General features: G+C 71.1%; 1 protein-coding gene across 3 annotated transcripts; it reads left to right on the top strand.

Annotated features, from left to right (window-relative positions):
• The first annotated feature begins 1,039 nt into the window (after positions 1-1,039).
• Positions 1,040-25,879, top strand: DLGAP3 (DLG associated protein 3). 3 transcript variants are annotated; one of them, XM_064525215.1, is made up of 11 exons: positions 1,040-1,345; positions 17,637-18,711; positions 19,862-20,067; positions 20,498-20,564; positions 20,757-20,991; positions 21,477-21,817; positions 21,981-22,066; positions 22,557-22,981; positions 23,359-23,450; positions 23,889-24,032; positions 24,611-24,961. In XM_064525215.1, exons 2-11 carry the CDS (start codon positions 17,695-17,697, stop codon positions 24,827-24,829), a joined length of 2,832 nt encoding a protein of 943 aa, XP_064381285.1. In that variant the 5' UTR covers positions 1,040-1,345; positions 17,637-17,694; the 3' UTR covers positions 24,830-24,961. The 3 variants fall into 3 exon arrangements, with proteins under 3 accessions (XP_064381285.1, XP_064381284.1, XP_064381286.1); XM_064525214.1 differs by having other exon boundaries at positions 1,042-1,345; positions 20,450-20,564; XM_064525216.1 differs by lacking the exon at positions 1,040-1,345 and having other exon boundaries at positions 18,529-18,711; positions 21,516-21,817; positions 24,611-25,879.
• Positions 25,880-25,952: the final 73 nt, after the last annotated feature.

The raw sequence follows: 25,952 nt of genomic DNA, 5'->3' as shown, positions 1-25,952 counted from the left end.
GACACAGGGGACACGTGGCCGGGGAGCGTGTGGCCACGAGGGAGGCGTTGAGCCCTGCAGCCATGTGCTGGAGCCGGCCGCGGTGTCCTGCAGGGATGCAGCTCCGGCGCGGTGTGGGGACAGGGCCGGCGGCTCCCGTGGGATCGCACCGCTGGGACAGGCCGGGCACCGCTGTCCGGGTGCCTCCCGCTGCCCCCCGCCCCGGCTCCGCAGGGATGGACGTCCCGGCACCATCGGGGCGCCCCGGCGAGCGCGCGCCCAGCGACCTGCCGCAGTCCGTGCCGGTCCCGCCGTCCGCTGCGTGGGGCTGCGCGTGGGGCTGCCGGGCAGCCTGCCGGCCCTGCCGGTGCTGCCGTGGGGCGGCAGCGGGAGGAAGGCCACCCGCATCCCCCTCGGCAACCTCACCCTGCCCCTCTGGATCCCCTAGGCCTGGCCACCCCCAGCGCCGTCGCCTTCGCGGCGCTCGTCAGCGTCGACCGCTGCAGCACGGTGCGGGCGGCCGCTGGGGCGTCGGGGCTGCAACGCGCTCGCGGCACCTGCCCCGCTGCAGCCGCCTTTCAAAGCCTGCATTAAATTTTAATCCTTTTATGCAACTGCCCGGAGAGGTGGGTCGGGTGCTGGCCCCACCGCTGCACGGCCAGGCCCCGGAGCACCGGAGCACCGCGCGCCCTGGAGTGCCGCGCCGACGAGGCTCCCGAAACGCCCGGGAGCCGGGCACGTGCGGCTGCGCGCGTCCCCCCGCCGCAGCGGGCAGCGAGGCGCTAACCAGGTCGTTATTCCCCTGCGCTCCTCGCCCGCGCGCGCCCTCAGTGCTGTTATTACCAGCAAACTACCCTGCGTTTTACCCTGCGTTTTGCGCGGGGGCTCTGCGGGCCCGCGGCGGGGCAGCGCTCGGGGCAGCGCTCGGGGCAGCGGCGCGGCTGAGCCCCGACAAACTCGTGACAGGCGGCGCTCGCCGCCCCCGCCGCCGCGCGGGCAGGGGGTCCCGGTGCGGCGGGGCCGGGCCGGGCCGGGAGGAGGCGGCAGAGCCGCACCGGAGCCATTTTGCGTCCTCGCCGCCGCCGCCGCCGCCCGCGCTCCGCGCTGGCTCCGGGGAGGATCCGCCGCCGCCGCCGCCTCTTGGCTGCGCCGCGGCCGCCGGCGGCCCCGCTCCGCTCCGCGCTGCACTGCGGGGCCGCCGCTCGCCAGCGCCGGAGCCCGGCGGGGCCCGGCCGCACCGCACCGCGCCGAGCTCAGCCGAGCCGAACCGGGCCGAGCCGAACCGGGCCGAACCGGGCCGGGCCGTCGGGGAGGCGGCGCGGGAGGCAGCGGGACCGGCCGCAGGATGTAGGCGGGCAGCAGCGCGGTAAGCGGGCGGCGGGCATCGGGGCGCTGCGGGCCGGGGGGGATCGGGGCCGGCGGGGGGGGGGCGCACCGGGAGCCGGGGGGGCCGCGGGGGTGTCCCGGGGCCGCCGCCGGCGCTGGGCGCGGGGTGCCGGGGCCCCGCGGTGCCGAGCCCGGGCCCCCGCCGCTGCCTCGGTGTCCGGCGGGGCCGGTGCGCGGCCCCGGGGCAGGTTCCCACGGCGGCCCGGGGGCAGGCGGCGGCGGCGGAGCCCCCCGAGGGCAGCGCCGGGCCTGGCGGTCCGGGGGCGGGCAGGGCTTGGGCTGCGCGGAGCCCCCGGCGCCTTCCCGCAGCGGTGGTTTCCTCTCCCGGGAGCAGTCGCGTTATTTTCCGCCGTGGGATCTCCCTGCCGTGGCCCCGTGGGGCTCGGGGACAGGCTGCAGTGGGTGCGGGATGCGCCGTGCAGGGACCCCGGTGGGGCCGGTGGGTGCCGAGCACCGTGGGGCTCCCGGGTGCTCCCCGTCTGGCACCGCCGCGCCTGGCGGGCCGAGCTGGCCGTGGCGGGGGGCTCTGGGGGCTGGGAAAAGGCTGCAGAATGGGGCATTTTCCTGGTACTGAGGTGTGCAGCCAGCGTCGGGCCGGCCGGGTTCGGCTGGGCAGGGTGGGCGCTGCGGGGCCGGCTGCGGCCAGCGACTCCGGCTGTCCCGCACGCACCTTGCTGCCGGTTGCTGCCCGGCTTCTTGAGACCATTAATCCCCCAGGCAAGAAGCAGGTGCTTTTTTGGGGACGGGCTCTGGGTGTCCCTCCCCTCCCGTTGGCTCGCGGCCCCCAGACGGTTGTGTTTTGTGGAGGGAGCTGGGCCTGCTCGTCCCCCCACTCATCCCTATGCAGGGGCATCGCGTCCCTGGCAGCACCCGGCTCCACGGGGCCAGCCAGGTCGGCAGGTCTCTACCCGCTCCAGGCCCAGCGCCGAGCTCCTGGTCTGGTTCCCGGCATCCTGGCTACGGCTGGGCCCTCGTCTCCGCGGCCTCTCCGTCGTGACGGGGGAGGCAGGGCTTGGTGCTGAGCCTGGCTCCAAGTCTCGCTCCCGAGCGGCCGGAACCGGGACCGGAGAGCTCGGTGGCAGCACCGGTCCCTCTGCGCCGCTCGTGGCCTCGAGGCAAAAGCTGCATTTTTGCAAAAAATGGGAATTGCGTGCGGAAGCGGGGTGGGAGCAGCAGCGTTGCCCGCCCTGGGGGTCCTTCCCGGTGGGTGCCCGCGGGGTGCCGCGGGGGCTCCTCCGGGCTCTGAGGGGGGAGCTGCGCCGGGCCCCGGATCCGCCTGCCCGCGGCTGCAGCTGCGGCTGGGCACCGGCTCCGCAGCCAGGTTTTGCAAACGGCTCGTCTCTGAGCAAGCTCGGCTGACAGCCTGGATCCCAACGAGCCAGAAATTTGGATCTGGAGCAAAAGGCGACTCTTGGCCCTCGTCTTCATCACAGGCGAGACGAAAATCCAGCTCTGAGCAAGGCGAGGAGCCCGGATTCAGCTTGGGAGCTGAGCGTGTGCCTCGCGCTCCTTCTGCCCATAAAATTGGGTTTCCCGAAATAGCCTGTCGGAGACTGAACGCAGGCAGGGACCGAGCGACGGGTCACCAGGGGTGTGGAAACCCCACCGCCATCCTGGCTGCCTGCTCCGAGACGCTGGCAACGAGCAATCGTAGTAATGTGCCGTGCCGCCGCCGGGAGAGCGCAGAGCCGGAGCTAAGAATAGCTCGGAGAGCGCCCGGCCGCCGCTCCCGCGCCCTGCCGCCGCGGCGGGACGCGTGGGGGGCCCCGGAACGAGGTGCAGCCCTCCGGGGGCTGCCGGCAGCTGCCCCCCGGCCGCGGCTGCAGCACGTGGCGGCAGAGCCGGGGCCCATCAGATTAAGGAGAATTAATTTGTACTTTCGGCGTTGGCCCGGGCCGGGCGCAGCGTGGCCCCCGCCGGCGAGCAGATGTGCTGCCGCCTCTCCCTGGGTCGGCTCCTCTAAAACCTCCCCTAAATCCTAATTAGATTTTTCACTTTTTTCCCCCTGCCCCCCCCCTCCATCTCCTCCCCAAATGCTGGAGTTGGAGCGAGCCATGACATGGTTTCTAATCAGCTTCTGAATTCATATTTCTCTTGGCTCTCTTTGGAGGAGGCTTTTCAAAGCCTTTGTCTGACGCTGCCCGAGCACAGAGCGATTCTGCAGCTCGCTCCAAGCCTCGATAACAGCATATGCCCGAGCCCTGGAGAGCTGAGAGCTCAGAAGTGCTTGCAATAACAACCGGGAGACCCTGCAAACACAAAGTGGCGTTTGTAGCGGGGAACTCGCAAGACACATCAATAGCACCCAGAAATGCTGCAGCAGCAGCTGGTGTGGGAGCCGCGCGGGGGGAACGGGTCGTTCCCTGGGCGAAGCGGTGCCAGGGTGGGCGCGCGGGCCACAGCCGGGTCCCGTTTGCAGCCGTGCCTCGGGGGGGGGTTGCTCTGGACCCGGGCACTGACCCCCCCATGGACGGGACCCCCCTGCATGCAGCCGTGGCCCCTGCCTGGCTCTGCCGCGGGCGCAGGCTGGGCCTGTCTGGGCTCCTTCCCCGGGACCGAAGCCTCTTCGGCAGCGAGTTGTGGCTGCGAGCGAAGCCGGTGGATGCAAACGCTGCCCGGTGCTGCCAAGCCCCAATTAATAACCCGTGAATCATGCTGCTGCTGGAAGAGCAGATGTTTGCAATGTGCTTGCCAGCTCTCCCCATCTCACCCAGGGTCTGTTCGGCCTCCAAACGGCGGCTCCCGGAGCCGGGCGGCGTGGGGCGAGCCGGCCTCTCCGTCCATCCCGCTGCTCCGCCTGGCCTGGGGGCTCCGGGCCGGGTGAGCGGGAGCTTCCCGCTGGCAGAGCCGGGCTCGCGAGCAGCCTGTCCGCAGGGATCCGGGTCCCCCGTCCGAGCCAGGCAGGTGAGGGGCGGGGGAGAGGGGGTCGCGCTGCCCCGGGGCCCGCAGGGGTCTGGGGCTGGGCGCCGGCACCTGCCTCGGCACCACGGATCCAAGGAAAGGTCTCGGCATTTCTCATCGCAACGAGCTTCTGCTCCGAGCTCCCCGGCCCCTCTCCCGGGCGCTGGGGCAGGGGGTGGCCCAGTGCGCCGCGGGGGGAGCTGCCGGCGGGTGCCAGGGGCTCCATGGTGCGTGGGCGCGCGTGGGGGGCGAGAGCCGCATGAGCGGGGGTCATGCCCAGCCGGGGCGGGTGCCGGGGGGCTGGGGAGACGTGCGTGGGATGCGCAGCGATGCGGGAGCAGCAGGGCGGGCATGGCCACGAGCTGGGGCGTGCGGGAGGCACAGCGGCGCGGGAGCAGCCGGCCACGCGTGGCTATGGGCTGGGGTGCGGGAGCGGTGGGGTGTGTGGGGCTGCGAGCTGGGGCGTGTGGGGCGTGCAGCGAGGCGGCGGTGCGGGAGCAGTGGGGTGCGCGGGGCCGAGCTGGGGTGCACGGTGGTGCAGCTGCAGTGGGGTGCGCGGGGCTACGAGCTGGGGTGTGCAGCGAGGCGGCGGTGCGGGAGCAGCATGCGTGCGTGGCCGCGTGTCCGTGCAGGTGTGCAGCAGCGCGGCGGTGCGGGAGCAGCGGGTGTGCGCGCGGGGGTGCGCGGGGGTTGCTCGGCATGTGCAGCCCCACGTGCCGGGGATGCTCGGCTGTGCGCGGGGGCGTCCGGCGAGCGCCTGTGCGAGCGCGTGGGAGTGTCTCCGTGTGCGCCTGTGCGCCGGGCTCCGCGGCCGCCTCTCGCCGGCTGGAGGAGCCGCCGCTGCCCGCGGACGCGCGCGGCCCCCGGGGACTCCCCTCCCACGCAGCCCGTCCCCCCGCCGCGCCGCGGCATGGGCGGCCCGGAGGGACGGGGCTCGGCCGCCGCGCTGCTGCCGTCCTCGGGCTCGCGCTGAGCCGCTCCGCGCCGGCGGCCGGGCGGGTGAGTGGGGGCGGCCGGCGAGGGGAGCGGGGGCCGGGCCGCGGGCGTCTGGGGGCAGCGGTCCCACGGCCGAGCAGCGCCGGGGGCCTCGGCTGGCTGCGGGGGCGAGGGAGGAGGGGGCCGTGCGCGGGGGAGGCTTCGCTGCCGGCTCGGAGGTGCCGCCGGAGCCGGTGCCCGAGCGCCGGTTTGATGCGAGCCCGGAGCGGTGCCGGTGCTGGCGACCTGCCGCCGCGGTCGGGGCCCGCGCGGGGTGGGGAAGGGCCGCGTTCGCCTGCTGCCGCGGCCCGGCGGCTCTTCCCACACCGCCTCGGTGCCTCTCCCTCCCTCTCCGTGAGACGAGCCTGTATCCTGCTGCGCGTTCTTGGAGGGGAAACTGAGGCAGCGGGAGGGAGGCAGCAGAGCCCTCCCCTGAGCCCAGCTCTCCCAGGCTCGTCCCACGCCTCGCCCCGGCTGGCTCTCTCTTGCCCAGGGAGCGCGCGCCCCGGGATGCCGCCCGCGCAGGCGTCCCGGCACGGGGGCTGCAGCCGGGGCCCCTCCGGAGCCAGAGCTCCCCTGGGCCCTGCGGAGCCGCCGGCTCCCGGCCCAGCAGCAGCCTGTCGCTTCCCCGGGTGCGCCGGCGAGAGCGGGGGTGGCGGCGGCGGTGGTGGTGGCCATGGCGGTGGCGGTGGTGGCCACGGTGGTGGCCTTGGCGGTGGCCTTGCGGGGCGCGGGAGCTGTCCGCGGTGCTGAGCAGCAGCCGGCTGCGCGCGCCGGCCCGTCCGGCACCGGAGAGCCGCGGCTCGTCCCCGCGTGCCGACGCCGCTGTGCCCCCTCCTCGAGGCTGCTGCAGGGCCGCGGGTGGGGGTGCGGTGGCTCGGGGACCCCGGCGTCCCCCGGGGACCGACAGCCCCAGGCGGGGCCCGCGAGACGCCCTGCGTGGCCCCGTGGGCTGGGCGATGGCCCCCGGCCCCGCAACCGGCCTTCGATGTGCTGCGGCTGCCGACGGGGCGGCAGGGCTGGGCAGGGCAGGGCAGGGCTGGGCAGGGCAGGGCAGGGCAGGGCAGGGCAGGGCTGGGCAGGGCAGGGCAGGGCAGGGCTGGGCAGGGCTGGGCAGGGCAGGGCAGGGCAGGGCAGGGCAGGGCAGCTGCCCTCCGCGTGCCGGCAGCACCAAGCAGCCGCCCGCGGGGCCCCGGCGCGGCGTGCGCTGCAGGTCTGCGCTGCTGCTGCCCGCGGGACGGGTCGGACGGGGAGCCGCGGGGCGCGGGTTGGGCTGGGAGGCGAGGCTGGGACTGGGGACGGGGCAGCCGGAGTCTCCGTGCAGCCCTGCCACGCTTAGGGGCGGCTGGGGAGCTGCTGCGGGCTCTGCGCGGTGCCGGACCCTGGGTACGTGCAGAGGGGGCCGGCGGGGCCGGGTGGGCGCCGGGGGCTGCTCCGGGCTGGGGACCTGCACCCGCCCCGGCGGCCGGGTCCCCGTGCGGGGTGGCGGGCTCGGGGTGCCGGATGCCAAGGCAGGCGGATGAGGCCGCGGGGAGCGGCCGGTGGCCCCTCCTCGGAGCGTGATGACAAACGCAGACGGGCTCCTCGGAGGCCAGCGAGGGCTATTAATAGCAGGGGACGAGACGCGGGAAGGACGTGGCCGGCGCTGCCCCGTGTGCCTGCGCCCCGGCGCCCTGCGCGAGCGGTGCCGGGCGAACGGGAAACCCCGCCGGGAAATCGCATTTGCTGACAATCCAGGGCTGAGGTTTTACCCTAGGGGAGCCTGACTTAAACAACGGGGAGTCGGACGCCCCGAGGGGACCCGCGCGGCCGTTGGGAGAGTTTCCCGTCGGTTGCTTCCCGACGAGGCCGCGACGGCCCGGCTGTGGCGGGGGGAGCCGGGTCTGGGGGATGCCGCGGCGTCGGAGCGGCGGAGGCACCTCCTGCCCTTGCCGCCGCGGGACCTCTGCTCGGGCGCCCCGGGGATTTCGGGCCCCCGAAGGGGAGTGAGGGCTCCCAGCCCGCCCCGGCCCGGCAGGCTCAGCGCACCGTCGCAGCGCCTCTGCCCCGTCCCGCCCTGGCTCCCCGTGGCAGGCGCTGCAGAGCCTTCGGCCTCGCACCTGGCTCCTCTCCGAGCCTCAAAATCACCTGACCGTAATGAAAAAAAAAAGATGGAAGGGAGGTTGGAGACAACGGTAACTAATTATTCAAAAATCTGAAACTGGAATAATTAGCCCAATTAACAGTCTCAGGTGATGTCTTATTCCATGTGATAACAGCCCAGGGAAGAGGGAAATTAATTAACCCGTCAGCCTGACATTTGCGGGTCAGCGCTGGCTCGCGGCGCCGTTGGGGCGGGCGCGGGGGACGGACGTCCCGGGGGGCAGAGCCGTCCCAGGGGCTGGGGCAGAGCCGTGGGGCCGGTGTCTGCCCCGAGCGAGGCCGCGTTCCCGGGATCGGGGTGCAGAGGGGCGCGGGGCAGCGGGCGAGCACCGGGTGCCCACTGGCACAGTGGGGAGATGGGGTGGCACGGGGAGGGGCCGCCGCGGCCCGAGGCCGGGGTGATGGGCAGCGGGCCGGGCCTGCGCATCCCTCCGGGAAAGCCGTCAGCGCCGCTTCGTTAGGGAGGCGGAAGCTCTAGGCCTTTAAGGTTGCTGTGGTAACGGCGGTGCTGGTTAGCAGAGGAGCCTGCTGCTTCCCAGGCAGGTCCCCCCTCGCCGCGGGGATGGGCACTCTCGCCCGGACGCCTGGGCCCGCATCTGGGTGGCCCTGCGCGGGGAGGGCCGTGATGGGGTGTGGGGTTCCCGGCACTGCGTGCCGTGCTGGCCCGCTGGCGTGCACACGCGTGCACACGCTTGCACACGCGATGCGCTTGGGATGCGGGCCGGGCACCTGGGGACTCCCGCGGGCACCCACCACCGCTGCATCCCGGCACGCCGGTCCCGGGTGCCGCCTCTCCTCGCACCTCCGCCCAGGTGCCCACGTGTGCAGCGTGCTCGGGGCCGGTGCACACTGCCGGTGAGCGTGTCCCCGCGTGAGCGTGTCCCCGCGTGAGCGTGCCCATGGGGTGCACGTGCCTGCCCGCCGGCACCGGGGCCCGGCAGCGTCCACGGCACGGCACGGCACGGCACGGAACAGCATGGCACGGCACGGCACGGCACGGCACGGCACGGCGGGTGGCTGGGCACGGCCCGCGCGCCGGCCCTGAGCTCTTGGAGTTTTAATGAGGTAAATCGTAAGAAAAGCTCCGTTTGCCCTAAATGCCCATCCCTGCATGAAGCCGCCGTGGCGCAGGCGGCCCGGCCGCGGGAGGCGATGCCGGGGGCGCAGCTGGCGCCCGGGGGGGCAGCGGCAGCAGCAGCAGGACAGAGGTTTTCCGGCGTTTGCTGTCGCCCCCTCCTCCCGCGCCCCCGCCTTTGCAGCTTACCTCAGCGCCTTATCAGCCTCCAATCTCATTAAATCAGGCAAATTGTAACATCTGATGTTTTATGGAGATGGAGGTGTGCGCCCAGACTCTGTAATTACCGGGAAAGATGTATTTACAGCACCTTGTTGCTAGTAAACAAAAAAATAACTTCGGATCGAGGCGCTTTTACGGGGAGATCACTGCTCCTGCGGGGCCGCGGCGAGCCCCGGGGCAGGGCGACGGCCGGGTGCCCGGGGCGGGTTCTGCTGCCCTGCGGCCGCCGCGGCGGGTTGAGCCGGTGACGGGGCCCCGGCGTGCCGCGGCCTGAACCGCTTCGGCCTCCTCCTCCTCCTCCTCCTCCTCCTCGGGGGGCGGCGGGGGGAGAGGAGCAGCCCGGGGCCCGGAACGGCGCCTGCACCGCGGCGGCTGCGGAGGGGCCGCACACGGCCGCCGGCTCGGCGCTCCCGCTCCCTCCGTGGCACGTTCCTGCCACTAGCGCGGTAATAAAGCGGTGATCGTGCCGCGGACGTCCTTTGGAAAGGGCTCGCAGGCAGATGAAAAGCCCTGCTTAAGAGCGAGGCTATTATTATTAATAACCCGGAGTGAGGCTGTAAATCCAGCCAGCACAGCTATTACGGGAAATGGCCCGGCTCCCGCGCAGGCCCGGCGGATCGAAGCCCCCGCCGGCCGCGCCGTGCCCGCAGGAAGGACGCGGCCAGGCTGAGACCTGGCGGACGCTCATGACAGGGATGAGCCGGGCGGCGTGGGCTGGGCGCGGGGAGAGGCGCCGTTTGCATGAGGCTGCCGCCAGCCTCGCGGAGGTTGCATTAAAAGGCAGAGCAGAGGTTGCATTAAAAGCAGCGCGCTGCAATTCATCGCGCAGGCGCCTGGATCCGGCTCGGCAGCACGCGAGCGGCCGGCACCGCTGCCCTCCAGGCCGGGATGATTTCACGTCCGTAATTCCCAGCCCGGGCGGCGGGGGCACCGCGGGAGCAGGGCCGGGGCCCCCGGGGCGGGTGCGTGGGGCTGCCTGCGCCCCACTCGCTGCCCGGCTGCTGCGGGGGAACGAGCTGCGATATAAATATCTCCTTGCTCAGCGCACGACCTACTTTCCAGACAATGCCACGAGCCTCCCGGCTCCCCCACTTCTTCTGCCGCCCTCCCGGGCCCCCGGTGCCGTGGGGCTGCCGGCAGCCGGGCACGCGGCTCCGGCCCTGCCCTGCCGGGAAATGTGGGGCCCCGGCTTCGCCCCCGCAGCGGTTTCCCCGGGAGGGCTGGGAAGGAGGCAGGGAGGCCCCGTGCGCTGGGGGGGCCGAGCCCCGGCTGCCCCCTCGCCGCTGAAATTACATATTCAATTTGTATTGCTGGTAAATCCTATAAATCTCTCTTATCTCTAAGCTCGTGCGGCGGTGGTGTAATCCCCCCCGGGGGCCTTCACAGCACCGCGTCTCGGGCCTCTCCGGCACGTCTCCGCCGGGACCCCGGCGCCACGACTGAGCCCCCGCGGGGGCGGCTGCTGGGGGACGGGGACACGTGCCACCCCCGTGCCGTCCCCGTGCCGTGCGTGGCAGGGGATGCGGGCGGCGGTGGAGGATGCGCTGTGCCGCCGCTGCCGGGTGCTTCATCCCCTGCCCCGCGCGCTGCCCCTCTGCCGGGCCGGCGTCGACAGCGCCGCGCAGAATTACGTGTTTAAATATTTAAGCTCCCATCCGCTTTGCAAATTAAGCCCATCGATTAGGAAGGCAGCTCGGCTCCTTCTCCGCGCTCCCGGGGACGGCGCCCGCGGGCCCCTCTCGCCCGCACCGTGCCGTGCCGTGCCGGGCCCCGGGGAGCATCTCCCGGAGCATCCCTGCGGCGGGCTGGCGGCGTGCTGCCCCTTCCCGTGCCGGGCGCTGCTTCCCGCGAGGCCTCGGAGCCGCTCGCTCGGTGCCGCTGCCGCCCGGGATCGGCGCTGGCACGTTGGCACCGGGCGCTCACGAAAGCAGCTTTGAAGCGATCCCGGCTTAAGTCATTACACCGTGTGGCTGCGAGATAAGTGGCTTCTTCAGCGGCCCCGGCACGTTCCCGCGCTGCAAACGGAGCGAGCGGTGCCGCGGCTGCTGGAGGCGGCAGGGGAGAGCGGGGTTGATCCTGCCCCACGGCGGGTCCTGCGGCTGGCCAGGCCCCTCGGGGGTCCGGGGGGGGGTGAGATTTGGGAGGCATCACCCCGCTTCAGGGTGTAGCTCAGCCCTGCTCCCTCCCAGCTCCATCGGCTTTGGGAGCGGCTCTGCCCCCGGGCGCGGTGGGACGCCGGGGTGATGGTCTCCGACGCGAGCAAGGAGCCCGTATGTGGGTCGTGGGCTGCCGCGATGTGGGCTGTGAGCGCAGCTCAGGGGGAAAACCCTGCCGATCCCTTCCCTTCGCCTGGCCCCGGGGTGGGTATTCGGGGTGGGTATTCGGGGTGGGTATTCGGGGCGCTGCTCCGGCAGCGGCTCTCGCTGCCGCCCCGGGACCGGCCGCCCTGCGCTCTCCTCCGGGAAAGCGCCCGGGGCAGCGCGGCCCGCCGGGATCCGCAGGCCGAGGGATGCGGGGCGGGTTGCTAACGGGCGGGCCGGGCGCTGGCACACGCGGTGCTGCCCCGCAGCCTCCTGCCCTAATTACTCGCTCGTCCTGGCGCCCTGAGGACGCTGGTGCCGTTGGCTGTGTTAATCCGTCACGTGCAGGTTCGCAGCCCTGAGACTTTTCTCATCCATCGCCAGCGCGGGAGCAACGCGGGAGGCTGTGAGGTGGCCCCCCGTCCCTGTCCCCCCGTCCCTGTCCCCCCGTCCCCGTCCCCCTGTCCCCGTCCCCCTGTCCCCATCCCGGGCGCCGCGGCCGCCCCGCCGAGGGCCACGGCACCCTGTTCGCTGCAGCGCGGCGGTGAGCGGCAGGTCGCAGGCAGCGGTGCTGCGCGGTGTCCCGGCTCCCGCGGGCCTGGGAGGGGGTCGTGCCGTGGGGATGGGATGGATCCATGTGTGCGGCACCAGCCGGCTCCTCGGTGGGCTCCAGCCCCATCCTCTGCCCGGTTTCCAGGGGTTTGCTGCTTTGGGAGAACCGGCTTTTCCGCAAGTTCCCCTGTCTGCTGCTGGAGCCGCGCGGTTACACCCGGAGCCGCCAGTAGCCGGGCTGCTCCCGGGGCTCCTCGGCGCTGTTCCCGGCCCGCTCCCTGCCTGCCGCGGGGGACGGATGCTGCGGGACGGGGCTGGCGGCGCATCCTCGGCACCACCACTACCGGCTCCAGCTCAGCCGGCCCCGTGCCTGCCCTGGTGCCAGCGGGCCGCGGGGAGCAGCACGGCTGTTCCCCAGGGAATGGGCTCCACGGCTGGCCGCGGGACCCAGGCGTCCGGGCTCTGTCGTGCTCCACGGGCCGCTTTTCCGGGAGCGGCATCCGGAGGCACCTGGCTGGCGGCGGGGAGTCCTGGCGCTCGCGGCCGCGCCGGGATCCCTGGCAGCTGGGGCCTGTCGCGGCAGTATTTCCTCGCTCCGCTCGAGGAGCGATTGCTGGGATGGGGACTTGGGGCGACTCCCATCCTCTCCTGGCACGGTAATGAGTCAAGAAGACTCAAAGACAAATGGCTCATTAAGAAGCAGTGCTGCATTGCAGGATTTTTCATCCCACCAACCGCTGCATCAGCAGAGGCAGCTCCTCTCGCGCGCTCGCTCTCCCCAGCCCTGCGAGCAGGAGCTGTCAGGGTGCCGGTGCCGCTGCCAGAATTAATCATGTGCTTCATAAACTACGCGGCCCGTCAGGCGGCCCGTCCCCAGGGTCCCCTCGCGAGGAGCGGGGCGGGTGCGGGAGGCGGCACGAGCGCCCGTCCCGCGGGAGAGCGGAGCCTCCCCAGCCCGGTCCCCATCCCCGTCCCGGCCCCGGTCCCCGCTGCGCCGTTCCCGGGTGCCGTTCCCGGTGCCGCTCCTGAAGGGCTGGAAAGGGCAGTTCCCTGCGAGCGGAGCCAGGATGCCACTCCTGCAATTAATGGCACAAAACGAATGTGAATAATTCAGGCTGCGCTCGCGGGGGCTGCGGGCAGGGCTGGCTGGAGCAGCAGCAGCTCCCACCGGAGCCGGCACCTCCGTGGCCCCCGGCCGGGCTCGGAAGGGTCCCCGGGTGCAGCTCCGCTCCGGAGGGAAAACGTCCCTGGTCCGCGAGAGGTGCGTGGCCGGGCTGGGGGTCAGGGAGGAGGTGAGCGGCATCGCTGCTGAGCCGGCAGAAATGCATCCTGCCTCCCGGTAATCAGAGCAGCCGGGTCTCCTAGTTGGTGCCGGAGGCAGCCCCGTGTCTCGCTCCCACGGTCCCCGCGGTGGGGCCGGGGCGCCGGGCTCCAGCGGTGCCCAGCTGTGCGGGTCGGGCCCAGCGCGGTGCCCCACGCGCCCCGGCCCCTCTCGCCGGGCTCGGGAAATGCTGCGTGCTCCGCTCACGGTTGCGGTTCTTCAGCTGCTATCTGTCCTTCGTGACTTTTTAAAGTCTTGTCTCATCCCCTATTTATAGCTGCTCTCGTTGGTCTCGGCCCCTCGCAATCCCTTCCCGGTCGGGGCCGCCCGCCGCCCTCTATTTTTTGTTTAGTTAACAGTAATTGCCTTTGATTCCTGATTATAGCATCCGCGTTCGCTGTGATCTTTGCAGCCTGCTGATCCAGTGTCCCAGTTTCCCTGCTCTCGGGGCTCGTCCGCGCCGGGGCAGAGCGGGCGGGAAGGGGCAGCCGGGGGCCTGGGCCGCAGCGGAGGTGCATCCCGCATCCCACATCCCGCACCCGGCCCAGCGCTGCCGCTCACCTCCTTCCCGTGGGCCGCGGTGCCGTTCCCATCCCTCGGCCCCGGCCGGAGCCCTCGGCAGGCAGCGCCTTGCGCAGGGAACCGTCGTTCCCTTTGGCCGGCTGGGAGCTCCCTGCTTGGAGGCGCCCGGCATCCCGTCGCTCCTGCGGCAAAGCGGGGTGGATGCTCCTGCCCCACCTTGGCTCCGCTGGCTCCCGCGCCCGCTCCGATCCCGCTCCCGCGTGGCAGCGCCGGGGCCGGGCGCGCGTGCGTCCGGGGGGGCCGTGGGGCAGCGCGGCGGGTTTGCAGGCTGTGCCCCCCCCGGGACCCCCCCCGGGGTGAGCCCTCGGGCCCGGCCCCTCTGCCATCGCCGCGCCGCTCTCCTCGCACGTCCCCACGAAGTAATTACTTACAGCAATGACAAACTTCCAGCTAATTACACTATCTCTTTCCTGCCTGACACAAGTAATGAAACATCCGTGAGCTGCTTTCGGCTAATTCAACTTTTAAGAAAATAATTACTTGATGCAGAATTATATATTAAATTAGGTGATTCCTTACTAAGCCTTTTTATTTTTTTTAGGCTGAGTAAATTTTACTAATGCAGCCTAATAAACTAACGGAGTAATTAGTCATAAAATAAAATGTTTGCTTTCTACAGTTCTTCTTGCTTACAACTAGTCTGAAAAAAGTAAATAGATGAGAAGTGCGGTGGAAATGCCCTGGCGGTGTTCCACATTTATTTCCTCCTGGTGACTGTAGATCCCATTTGCTCCGCTCGTCGGTGGGGAGAGCGTTGCTCCCCGGCTGCAGCTTGCGCGCGGCGCCGGCAGCTCCAGCTGCGTGTTTGTTCTCCCTCGCTTTCATCCCGAGCCATAACGATCCCAGCAGGAACGTCGCTGGCAAACTGGCTGCTAATTTGCAAAGCAGAGCGGATGCGGCTCGCGCCGTCCTCGGAGGTACATCTCCGTCGGAGGCAGGAAAGATGGACCTCAAAAAAGCTGGGATTTGGGTCGGGCTGTTTTCGGTGAGCGCTGCTCTCACTCTTCCTCCCCTGCTCCATCTCCCTCTCCGTCGCTGCTCCCGGGGGGACTCTCTGCGGTGGAGCCAGCCGGAGGCTGGACCACGGGGACAGGCTTTTCCCGGGCGCTGGCGGTAGGCGGGAGCGCTGGGCCCGGCCCAGCCCCGAGCAGGCGTCTCCAGACGATGCTCTTGGCCCGTGACGGGCTGTCGGGCTGGGCGGAGAGGGGTGCGGGCATCCCCGGAGCGCCCCAGCTCCCCAGCTCCCGAGCACGGGATGCGCCGAGCCCTCGGGGTTCGGCATCTCTCTGCCACCGCAACCTTGGGAAAAGCCTAGTTCTGTTGTGCGTCAGCCGGGAAGGGTGACATGCCAGATCCTGACCTTGCCGGGGTGTTGTGTGGCCCCCGGCCACCTCCCGGGCGGTTATCCGGGCCCTGGGGGGAGCTGCTGGGATCGTTGGGGTCACGGGGGCCTGGGGGCACCACGGGCAGAGGGAAGGACTCGGCTTCGGGCTGTTTTAACCGGGATTTGGTGAAAGCCATCCCTGCCCGCGGGGAGCTCCGGCGGTTTCTGGTTTCTGCGCTGGGGCTGCAGCCGGTCCCCGCGGCACAGACGTCCGGCCCCGCCGTGCCGTAGGGATCGTGATGCCTCCGCCGAGCGCCCCGCTGGGAGATGCGGTGGGGAGGATGGGTTTCGGAGCCCCCCGGGGCTCTGGGGCCCGTCCGGCCTCCGCTGACCCTCCCGGAGGGGAGAAACGAGGTGGAAGTGAGTCGGGACTGAGCTGGCGATGGGGGAATCGCCGATGGGAGTTTCTCCAGGCTTCGGATGCAATAAAGGCAAGAAGGGAGTTATTTGTAATGGTAATTACGCTCTTCCAGTTTATCCTAGCACATAATTGTGTGGGCGGTAGGTTCCCAATGGTGGTAATTACCCTGGTGCTAAATGGCACAGAATTCAGCCGCGTGGGGTTTTTCCCCCTTTTTCGCATTCGCGGCAACGAATCCCCCCGCGAGGGCTGCGGCGCTGCGAGCTGCCTTGCAGGGACTCGCTCCCGGCTGCCGTTGGCGGCTGTCTGCCGAGGAGCCGCTCGGGAGCCTTCTGCCTCCTCCTCCTCCTCCTCCGGGGATACCCCAGTACCCCAGGGATGCAGGGCCGGAGGCGGGAGGGCAGAGCGGCTCTCCTTGCCTCGTCGGCTGTGGTCTGCGGCCTCGAGTGGGACCCGCGCGCGACCCGAGCGTCCCCCGGCACGGCCCGCGGGATGCTTCCCTGGGCGGCTCGGTCGCGCCGGCCGCTCCTGGCAGGAGCCTCGGGGCTCCCGCGGTGCCGGCTCCCAGCAGCGCTCCAGGAGCAAATCGCAGCGGCGTCTCGCTCCCGCCGTCCCGGGGCCCGGCTGTGTGTAATTCCTCCAGCTCCTGAGCACAAAAGCCCGTGCGGCTCGTAATAACGGGCTGCTTGGCTGTTTTGACTCGCTCTTGACGACGCGGCGGCAATATTTAGATCCGTTTGGCGCTTCCTTCCCTCGGCGCGGGGCGATGCCGGCGGCTCGGCAGGCGGCGCGGCGGGAGGCACGGGAACCCGGCCCGCATCCCCACGGACAGCGTGGGAACCCTTGGGAACCCGGCCCGCATCCCTGTGGATGGCACGGGAACCTGGCCCGCATCCCTGTGGATGGCACGGGAACCCGGCCCGCATCCCGTGCCGGGGCCAGCGGCACTTCCGAACAGCCCTCGCGGGAGAGGAGAGGCGTGCGTCCTGGCGGCAGGCTGTGGCTTCCTTCGTTTGAGATGTAGCAATTAGGGAGCCTCGTTAGAGCGGGAGCTGATTGCGAGGGCGGGAGGGAGGCGAGCCGGACCCGGCCTTGAAGTGGAGAAGAAAGGCGGCAGAGAGGCTCGTTAGGGGAGACTCGTTCCCAGGGCGCTTTCATGCCGCCTGCGGCCCCGTCCCTCGGCAGCGCCTGCCCGTCGGCTGGGACCTCGCTCCCGCTCGGAGCCGCAGGGCCACCGCCGTCCCCCTCCATCCCCTCCATCCCCTCCATCCCCTCCATTGCCCTCCATCACCTCCATCCCCCTCCATCCCCCTCCGTCCCCTCCGTCCCCTCCATCCCCCTCCGTCCCCTCCATCCCCTCCATTGCCCTCCGTCCCCTCCATCCCCCTCCGTCCCCTCCATCCCCTCCATCCCTGAGCATCCCGGTCTCCGCTGCCGTTACCCCATCACAAGCGCCGGTTACCTTTCCTCGCCTCTCGTCTGGGAGACAGGTTGCCCAAGGCACCTTGCTAAATATGATAACAAGATCCACTAATGATGCCTGTTAATTAGCCAGGCTACGCTGGAGAATAAGTAATTTCCTCATTTATAGTCACAGCAAAGCCGGAGCCTTGGAGGGACGGTGACGAAGGCGCGGCGCCTGCGTGGCCCCGTGCTGCGGTCTGAGGGCTGCCGGGGGGATCGTGCACCCACCTCCCCCCCCGGATCCACCGGATTTATTAAATCTGGCTCCCCGACCCCGTGGGGCGGCTGAGGCAGAGGCATTTTGCTGTCAGAGCGGGGCCGAGCCGCTCCGAGCCCTCGCCGGCAGGAAAACGCCCTGGATCCGGCTTTACTTTCTTTGCTCGGTCCCGCTGCCGCTGTTACCCGGCTCGCGGCGAGCGGAGGCCCGCGGTGCCGCGATGGACGGCAGCGCGCTGGGGCCCGCGGCTTCGAGGTAGCTTCTATAAATACCCGCGCGGCGGCGGGGGAAGAGTGCCGGTCGGGCGCCGCGGTCGACGCTCGGCGGGGAGGACGGGCTGGATGGAGACATCAGAGCGCGGGGCGGCCGCGGCCCCCCCTCCCTCCGCCGGCTCATTAGCAGCTCCGTGAATTGAAACGGCTGAAAAGCTCAGCCGGAGCCGCGTTCCTAATGGAAAAACACTTCATAATATTTGGTGTCAGAGAAGAAAACAAGTTTCTGATGATGCCGAAATGTCCTCCCTCACTGGCGCCGACGTACGCGCTTTGATCGTTTTGCAGCGAGGTTCGTCTCTTTTTTCCCCTTAGAAATTCCCGTTTTGTGCCGCGCACAAAGCAGGTGGACGGAGGTCAGTGCCGGGCAGGCGTCCGGCCGCCCCGCGCCCCTCCCGCCGGGGCCGCGTCCTCCGCGGCGGGTCCCCGGCTCCTCCGGGCCGCGCGGCGGGGTGCTTTGGGCCGGGGGTGCCGGGGGGAGCGTGACGTGCCCTGTCCCGCAGGTGAGCCCGCGGGGAGCAGCCCGCGAGATGCCGCGGCTCCGGCGGGGATGCTGACACCATGAGAGGCTACCATGGGGAGCGCGGCCAGGCACAGCCCCCCCCGGCGCCCCGCTGCCGCTGCGTCCCCGAGGACTGCGCCCAGCCCCTCGACTACCTCCGCCGCGGCCCCGACGGCCGGCAGCCCTTCCCGCTCGGCCCCGGCGAGCCGTGTTCCTCGGAGCGTCCCTGCTGCCCGCCGCGCAGCCCCGGGGCCGCCGGCGAGGGCCCCGCCGGGCCCCTGAGCGAGCCGCCCGCCGGCAGCGCCAGCAGCACCTTCCCGAGGATGCACCACGCGCCGCAGCCCTACGACTCCTGCGACGAGTGCATGGCGACCGCCCACCCCGCCGGCAAGATCAACCGCCTGCCCCCGACGCTGCTGGACCAGTTCGAGAAGCAGCTGCCGCTGCACCACGACGGCTTCCACACGCTGCAGTACCAGCGGGCCCCCGCCGCCGAGCCGCGCAGCGAGAGCCCCAGCCGCATCCGCCACCTGGTCCACTCCGTGCAGAAGCTCTTCGCCAAGTCGCACTCCCTGGAGACGCCGGCCAAGCGGGACTACGACGGCGCCAAGATGGACGGCCGCGGGGACGGCTACCACCACCACCACCACCACCACCACCACCACCAGTCCCGCCACGGCAAGCGGAGCAAGAGCAAGGACCGCAAGGCGGACTCCCGGCACCGGTCCAAGGTGATGGGCTGGTGGAGCTCCGACGACAACCTGGACAGCGACAGCAGCTACATGGTGTCCGGGCGGCACGCCGTGGACCAGGGCACCCAGTACTGCGTGGACGCTCCCGAAAGTGCCTTCAGAGACTTGACCTTGAAGAGTCTAAAGAGCGGCGGGGAGGGAAAATGCCTGGCCTGCGCCGGCATGTCCATGTCTCTGGACGGCCAGACGCTCAAGCGGAGCGCCTGGCACACCATGACCGTCAGCCAGGCCCGCGAGGCCTATCCCAGCTCCGCCGGCGGCACCGAGAAAACCTTGATGCTTCAGGAGGCAAAGGCCAAAGACAGAGCCTACCAGTACCTGCAGGTGAGGGGCGGCCGGCAGCGCTGCTGCCCCGGGGACGGGGACCGGGCACCTGCCGGGTGCTGCTGGCCCCTCGGGAGCTCGTCCGGCGATGCCGCGGGGGGAGCCGGGATGGGTGCCGCATCCCGCGATGGAGAGCACGGGGATGCGCTGACTCTGCTCCCCAGGGTCACCCTGGCCCGGCCCCTGCCCAGGGAACCTCTGTGCCGCCAGCTCCTGCGCCCGGCATGGCCCTGGTGCCGGCAGTTGCTGCTCGCCCCGCCGGGCCGTGCAGAGCCCCAACCCTTCCTCCTGCCGATTTTGGGGTCACCCCAGCCCTGTCCCCGCTGGGCTCCTCTCGCCCCTGCGTCCCTCACCCTCCTCTGGGCTTCCCTGGCCCTGTGCTGCCGCCTGGCCCTGTTGCTGGGTGCCCTTCTAGGTCACCCCCTCGCCAATTAAAAACTAATTAGCTCGTCGCTGCCTTTCCCGGGGGAAGGAGACAGCGAGCAGCAGCGCCGCGCTGGCCCGGGGCCCTCTCTGCCTGCAGCCGCGGCTCCGGGCGCCCAGCCCCGGGAATGCCACCAGCCGCCGGAGCCCGGCGAGGACCCCGTGGTGCCGGCGTCATCGGTGCGGCGCGCGCAGGGACCCGGTCGGCCAGGCAGCCGCGCTGGCATGGGAGGGACCTGGCCCGGCCTGGGCTGCCGGGGCGGCTGCGAGGTGGGAGCCGCAGCGGCAAAGGGCCCTGGGCTGGGGGCTCGGCGAGAAGCAGCCCCGGGGCCTGGGCCAGGCCTGGGGGCGGAGGGGAGTCGGGTGGGAGACGCGTTTTCAGCGGTCCGTCGTGCCTGCGGCAGCGCTGCTGGGTGCTGAGGCCACTGCAAAGAGCCTGAGCTGGGGACGGGAAAATGCTCCTGCTGCGGCCATCGGCCGAGGTCCGGCCGTGCACGTGCACTGAGGTCCGGCCGTGCACCGAGGTCTGGCCGTGCACATGCACCGAGGTCCGACCGTGTTTGCACGCCAGGCTCGGGCTGCGTTTGCACGCCAGGCTCGGACCGTGCACGCGCGCCGGGTTTGGACCGCGCCAGGCTGATGCGGGCGCTGTGCCGTGGCGGGCCCGGGGCGGAGCTCGGCGTCCCCGGCCGCGGCCGCATCCTCCCACGCTCGCCTCCCGTGCCAGGTGCCGCAGGACGAGTGGAGCGGGTACCCGGCGGCGGGCAAGGACGGGGAGATCCCCTGCCGGCGGATGCGCAGCGGCAGCTACATCAAGGCCATGGGCGACGAGGACAGCGGCGACTCGGACGCCAGCGCCAAAGTGTCGCCCAAGGCAGCCTCGCGGCGGGACAGCTACCGCCGCTCCTCCAGCGCCGACCAGGCCAGGACCAAGTAAGGGCCGGCGCATCCCGGGCCCGGCACAGGGACGCGGGTAGGGGCCGGGGCTGGGGCTCCCTCGGGCCGGCGGGAGCAGGCGCCAGGGGTGGGAGACGTCGCCTTGGGGGTGGGCTTTTACGATCTCTCCTTCTCCAGACAAGTGCATTTGTCCTGGCGGATGGTCAGGACAGCTTTTCAGGGCAGCATTAAACCCGCAGTGGCGATGGCCCCTCTTTCCCAAGACTCTGGCTCAGAAACGCCCCCGCGGTTCCCGGGTGCTGCGAGCTGCGGGGCGGCGGGCGCGCGGCGGGGCATCGCGGCTGCTGCTGTTTCCAGCTGTGCGCTTGAACGTGTTGCTCTTGGTGCCATCCCTTCTATTCCCCCTGTCTCTCATTAGGTTTGCAAGTAGGCACTATTCTGATTCATATATCTGTAACTGTCCCAGCTGCTGCACGCCACCTCGAATGCTCCCGCGGGGACAGGGCTACGGACGCTCCTTCACCACCGGCCAGGTACGGCGGGTCGGTGCTGCCCGGGGTGTCCCCGTGTCCCCGCTGGCACCGGCACGTCCGTGCCACTCTGGCAGCGAGACGCAGCGGGGTCCGCGCGGTGGGGACGGGGCTGCTGGTGTGGGCTGGCTCCCACCCGGGCCGGCAAGGCCGGTCCCCCCCGCTGCCTCCCCCCTCACGCGACGCTCTCCCCAGATCAACGACGAGCTCAACCACCAGTTCGAGGCCGTGTGCGAGTCGGTGTTCGGCGAGGTGGAGTCGCAGGCCGTGGAGGCGCTGGACCTGCCCGGCTGCTTCCGCATGCGGAGCCACAGCTACCTGCGGGCCATCCAGGCCGGCTGCTCCCAGGACGACGACTGCCTCTCGCTCTTCTCCATGTCGGCCCCCCCCGGGCCCGCCATCACCAGCAGCATCCTGAAGCCCAGCAGCTGTGAGTACCGGGGCGGTGGGGCGAGGGACCCCGCGTCTCCCTGCCGGCTCGCGGGACGCCCGCGGTCCCCCCCGCCTCGCTGCAGCCCCCCCTCGCCCTGCCCCGCGCAAGCCGCCCGGTCCCCGCGCGGGCGTCCTGCGGCTGGACACGGGATGCTCCATCCCGCCGGCTGCCTCCGCTCACCACCTCCCTGCCTTTCCCCCTCGCCTTTTCCCGGTCTCTGCCCTTGCTGCAGCGCCTCAGCCAGCATGGCTCCGGGGGGCTTTCCCATCCCCTTTTGGGGATGAACTGGCCAAACGGCCAGCCGGAGAGCCCACAGGTGCCCTCTGCAGCCGGGCTCCGCGGTTGCCCGCAGCCCGGGCGCGTGGCCGGCCGTGGCGGAGGAGGTGGGCGCTGTCCCCGCGGGCGCTCGGGTGGCTGGGGGGGGGACGGGGAAGTGTCTCTTGTTTCCTGCGACTTTTCACCATGCGCCTCTCCCACAACAGCCTTCAGTTACAGAAAAGCTCCACCTCCCATCCCTCCAGGAACCAAAGCCAAGCCCCTCATCTCCGTCACGGCGCAGAGCAGCACCGAGTCCGCCCACGAGAGCTACCTGCCCGGCGAGGTCGCCCGCAGCCCCGCCTGGTCCAAGGACGCCGCGGCCCGCTGCAACTCGGCGGAGAGCCTGGAGAGCTCCAAGGCCGCGGCCATGGCGCTCGACCTGCCGCCGGTGCAGCCCCGCACGTCCCCCAAGCCCTCCACGCTCATCATCAAGGCCATCCCCGGGCGGGAGGAGCTGAGGAGCTTGGCCCGGCAGAGGAAGTGGCGCCCCTCCATCGGAGTCCAGGTGGGCCCCGCTCCGCCCCGGCTCTCCCCTCGCTCCCTGCTCCGGGCTCGGGGACGCTCCAAGCCCGACGGGGGCCGGAGCGGCCGGGGGCGCCGAGGCCTTTGCGCGGCCGCGTCTCCGGAGCGCCCTTCCCAACCCGCTCTCCCTCCGGTGCCCGCGGCAGGTGGAGGCCATCTCCGACTCGGACACGGAGAGCCGGAGCCAGAGGGAATTCCACTCCATCGGGGTGCAAGTGGAGGAAGACAAAAGGTAAAAGCTGGCGAAATGCGGCTGTTGGCGCCCCGTCCCCCTGGGTCTTGGTTGCCCTGAGCCGGGGCTCGAACCCGGCCAAGCCTGGGATGAAACCTTCGGGCTTTTCTGGCACGAGACGTGAACATCAGCCGGGGCAGCGGGGCGGCTCGGACGAGCCCCGTCTGCGCGTCTTGTCTTGGCGCGGGGCCGGGCTGCACGTTCCTCGCCTGTCCTCCAGCATCGGTCCGGCCCCGGTAGTCATGGAAACGGGCTGGGAGCACAGGAAACGCGGGAAGAGCGGCCGCGAGCGGCCATCCCCACGGAGCCGAACGCACCGGTGTCCCCAGCCCCGTCCTGCCCGTGGACGCCCCACGTCCAGCCCGTGCCCGCCATGGTCCCAGCACGGCGTGCCACCGGCACAGCGGAGCTGCTCTCGCCCGCCCGGGCTCCCCGCCGTCCCCGGGGTCCCCGCGAGGGTCCCCACGCGCTCCCGCTCTCCCCTCCGCAGGCGAGCCCGCTTCAAGCGCTCCAACAGCGTGACGGCGGGCGTGCAGGCGGACCTGGAGCTGGAGGGCTTCGCCGGGCTGGCCGTGGCCACCGAGGACAAGGCGCTGCAGTTCGGGCGCCCCTTCCAGCGGCACTCCTCGGAGCCCGAGGCCAGCCGGCAGTACTCGGTGTACAAGACGGTGCACACGCAGGGCCAGTGGGCGTACCGGGAGGACTACCAGATGCAGTACGACACCGTGGAGGTGCCGCGCCGGGACTCCTGGAGGGACCGCGGCTCCCGCAGCCTCCCCGACTCCGGCAGGGCCTCCCCCTGCCACCGGGACGGGGAGTGGTTCATCAAGCTGCTGCAGGCCGAGGTGGAGAAGATGGAGGGCTGGTGCCAGCAGATGGAGAGGGAGGCGGAGGACTACGACCTGCCGGAGGAGAGTGAGTCGGGGCGGGCGGTGGGGCTGGGGGGTCCTGGAGGGTGGATGGCCCCGTGGGGGGCCACCTTGGAGCATCTCCCCTGCAGGAGATGCCGCTTGGCTCGGAGAGGCTTAAGGAGGTTGGGGTCAGCGGCAGGAGATACTCGGGAACCCTCCAGGACGAGCGGGGTCTGGAGCAGTGCAGGGAGCAGACCCCGTGCGGGTTTTCGGGTGGGTCTGAGACCCCGGGCTCTCCCACGGAGGAGGGGGCTGGAGGGCGATGCTCAGTGCTGAGCTGCTCCGAAATGATGGAGCAACTCGTTGCTGAGCAATTGGGAAGAAAGACGCCCACTTCCCCGGGGAGGAACTGACCCTGTGCTTTCCCGGGGGCCTCGCCAGTCCTGGAGAAGATCCGCAGTGCGGTGGGCAGCGCCCAGCTCCTCATGTCCCAGAAGGTGCAGCAGTTCTACCGACTCTGCCAGCAGAACATGGTGAGTGCCGGCCGCTGTCCCCGGGCCACCTCAGTGTCTGGAGGCTCATCCTAACCCCTTCCAGCCTGGGGAAGCGGCGGCGAGGAGAAGGCTTTCCGGCTGGATCCCAAGTGCTGGGGGGGATGAAGAGCCCCTTTCCTGGGTGATGGCGGTGTTTTCCTCTCGGCCGGAGGGGCGCAAAGGGGGTGAAGCCAAACTGCCCCGTCCTGGAGGCTGCCCTGGCTCTGGGGCAAAGACCGAGCGGGGATACTGTACCTCGGGCACCTTAGCTGAGGAGCAGGGGATTTTGGGGTAGAGCAGGGGAACGCCAGGCAGCCGGGCCCCGCTGCTGCAGCGTGCGCTGGGGGGGACGGCAGCTCGAAGCCTGGGCGGTGGCCAGCTGATCCCGGTGCCCTGCGGGGCGGACGTGGCCAACCCGGCGTGTCCTCCTCCGCGCAGGATCCCAACGCGTTCCCCGTGCCCACCTTCCAAGACCTGGCTGGCTTCTGGGACCTCCTGCAGCTCTCCATCGAGGACGTCAGCATGAAGTTCGCGGAGCTCCAGCAGCTCAAGGCCAACGGGTGGAAGATCATCGAGACCAAGGTGAGCGAGCGGGGCCCTGCCGGCTGCCCGCCGGTGCTCCCGGGGACGGCTCCCGCTTCCCGGGGCAGAGCAGCCCCTGCCCTCAGCTGCCCCGGGGCCCGGGGGTTGTGGTGCTTGCTCGGCGGAAGGACCCATGGGGTGGTTTTCCAAGAGGGGAGGGCTCGTGCAGGCTAATATTCGGATACTGAGCGCTGCCTCCGAGGGCAGGGCAGCTCGAGGCTCGCGCGGCCGTGCCGGAGCTCCCCGGCTCTCCCACGGCGCCGGCCCGGATGGGGAGCGCAGGCGAGGGCTGCGTTTGCAGCCATCCCTCCCTCCGTCTCCCTCTCCCAACGCATCTGCATCCAGATTGCCGCTGCTGGGTTATCGCCAGCCAAACCGGCAGGTGCTGTCAGCAAACGCTTGGAAACAAAGAAGGGGGAAAAAACGGGCCGGAAAAACAGGTCTTTTATCTGCTGCGATATCTGAGCGTGTTTGCTGGGGTTTCCGCGTGGCGTTAGGTGCAAAGGGCCGGGCACGTGCGCGGTGAGGTGCCGCGTGGTGCAGGCGCCCGGCCCTGACGCCGCCCCGTGTCCGCGCAGGAGGAGCAGAAGGTGCCTCCGCCGATACCAAAGAAGCCGCCGCGCGCCCGGGCGCAGCCGGTGAAGGAGCGCTCGCTGGACTCGGTGGACCGGCAGCGGCAGGAGGCCCGCAAGCGGCTGCTGGCCGCCAAGCGCGCCGCCTCCTTCCGCCAGAACTCGGCCACCGAGAGCGCCGACAGCATCGAGATCTACATCCCCGAGGCGCAGACCCGGCTGTGACGCCGCCTCGGCTTTTCTACGCGGACTGGACGGGGCGGGAGCCCGTCGCTCACTGTGATGGGGGGCCGCGGGCACCCCCGCGCCCCGCCGCCCGCTCGCAGCTGCTCCGTTTTCTATCTCGGACGTCTCGCGCAACCCCCGGCGGACGGACGCCGCCCCGGTCCTGCCCCGGCCCCTTGCCCCCCGCCCGCATGCCCCTGCCCGCCCCCCCGGCACCCCCCCCCGGCCCGCAGAGAGGCGCCCGGCCCCGCCGGGCAGGGGGCCGCAGGCAGGCCCCCGCCGCCCCCCGCGCCGCCGCCGCTCCGCTCTGCGTATATAAGTATCTCCTAAGGAATAAAGCAGGCAGGACGCGTGCCCAGGGCTGTGTTCTGCCTGGTGGGACCGGGCCGGAGCAGCGGGCGAGCCGTGGCGGCGGGGGGACGGCCCCGCTTCCCGCGGCGCGGAGCACAGCACCGGTGCACTCGTCCGCCCTTCCCGAGCCCCCTCCCATCTCCTTCCCCCCGGCCCCGCTTTCTGTCCCCCCCTCTGCAGCGTGAGGCCGGGGCCACCTCTGCAGCGCGTCCGCGGGAGACGGTCACCGTGGGGCGAGTCGCTGCTCTTCCCGCGCCCCGGCGCGCGAGCGAGGCGGCAGTGCCGGGGAGAGCGGGGCGGGCGAGCCGGGAAGCGCGACGCCGGCCTTTCCGCACCTGCCGCTCGGAGCCGTGCCGGCCGGCCGCCATCGGGAGCCACGCCGGGATCCACCGGGAAGCATCGCCCCGCTCCGGGCCGTCCCGGGACGCCGCTTCTGCGCTCCCGGCTGCTCCGTCTCCACGCACCGACCCCGGAGCGAGGCAGCTAGCGCCAGGCGGCCCCGTGTCTTTTATCCGGGCGCGGAGAGCAGCCCCGCCGCGGCGGGGAGCCGGGGGGCAGGGGGGCGCGGGCGGCGGGCGCCCCGCCCGTTTTTACTGTAACGAGCCTCCAGCCGTGATTAATAAAGGCGCCGCTTCGGTTCCCGGGGCCGGCGGCCACCTCCCGCGCCAGGAGCCCGGCCGGCGCCTGGCTCACCTTTCACCCGCCGCGTCCGCCTGTCCTTCGGCGGGGGCGTGCGGGGGGCGGGGGGTCCGTGGGGCAGGGTGGGGGCTGT

This window comes from Dromaius novaehollandiae, chromosome 23, assembly GCF_036370855.1.
Source record: "Dromaius novaehollandiae isolate bDroNov1 chromosome 23, bDroNov1.hap1, whole genome shotgun sequence".
In the NCBI taxonomy this organism is placed as follows: Eukaryota; Metazoa; Chordata; class Aves; order Casuariiformes; family Dromaiidae; genus Dromaius; species Dromaius novaehollandiae.
The sequence above is the reverse complement of the archived record's forward strand: the minus strand, read 5'-3'. Positions and strand labels throughout refer to the sequence as shown.

Coding starts and splice junctions, on each gene's coding strand:
- DLGAP3 (XM_064525214.1), top strand. CDS start 17,695: ATGAGAGGCTACCATGGGGAGCGCGGCCAGGCACAGCCCCCCCCGGCG. Junction 22,067..22,556: donor CAAGTGGAGGAAGACAAAAG/GTAAAAGCTGGC, acceptor TCCCCTCCGCAG/GCGAGCCCGCTTCAAGCGCT. Junction 22,982..23,358: donor CTACGACCTGCCGGAGGAGA/GTGAGTCGGGGC, acceptor GGGCCTCGCCAG/TCCTGGAGAAGATCCGCAGT.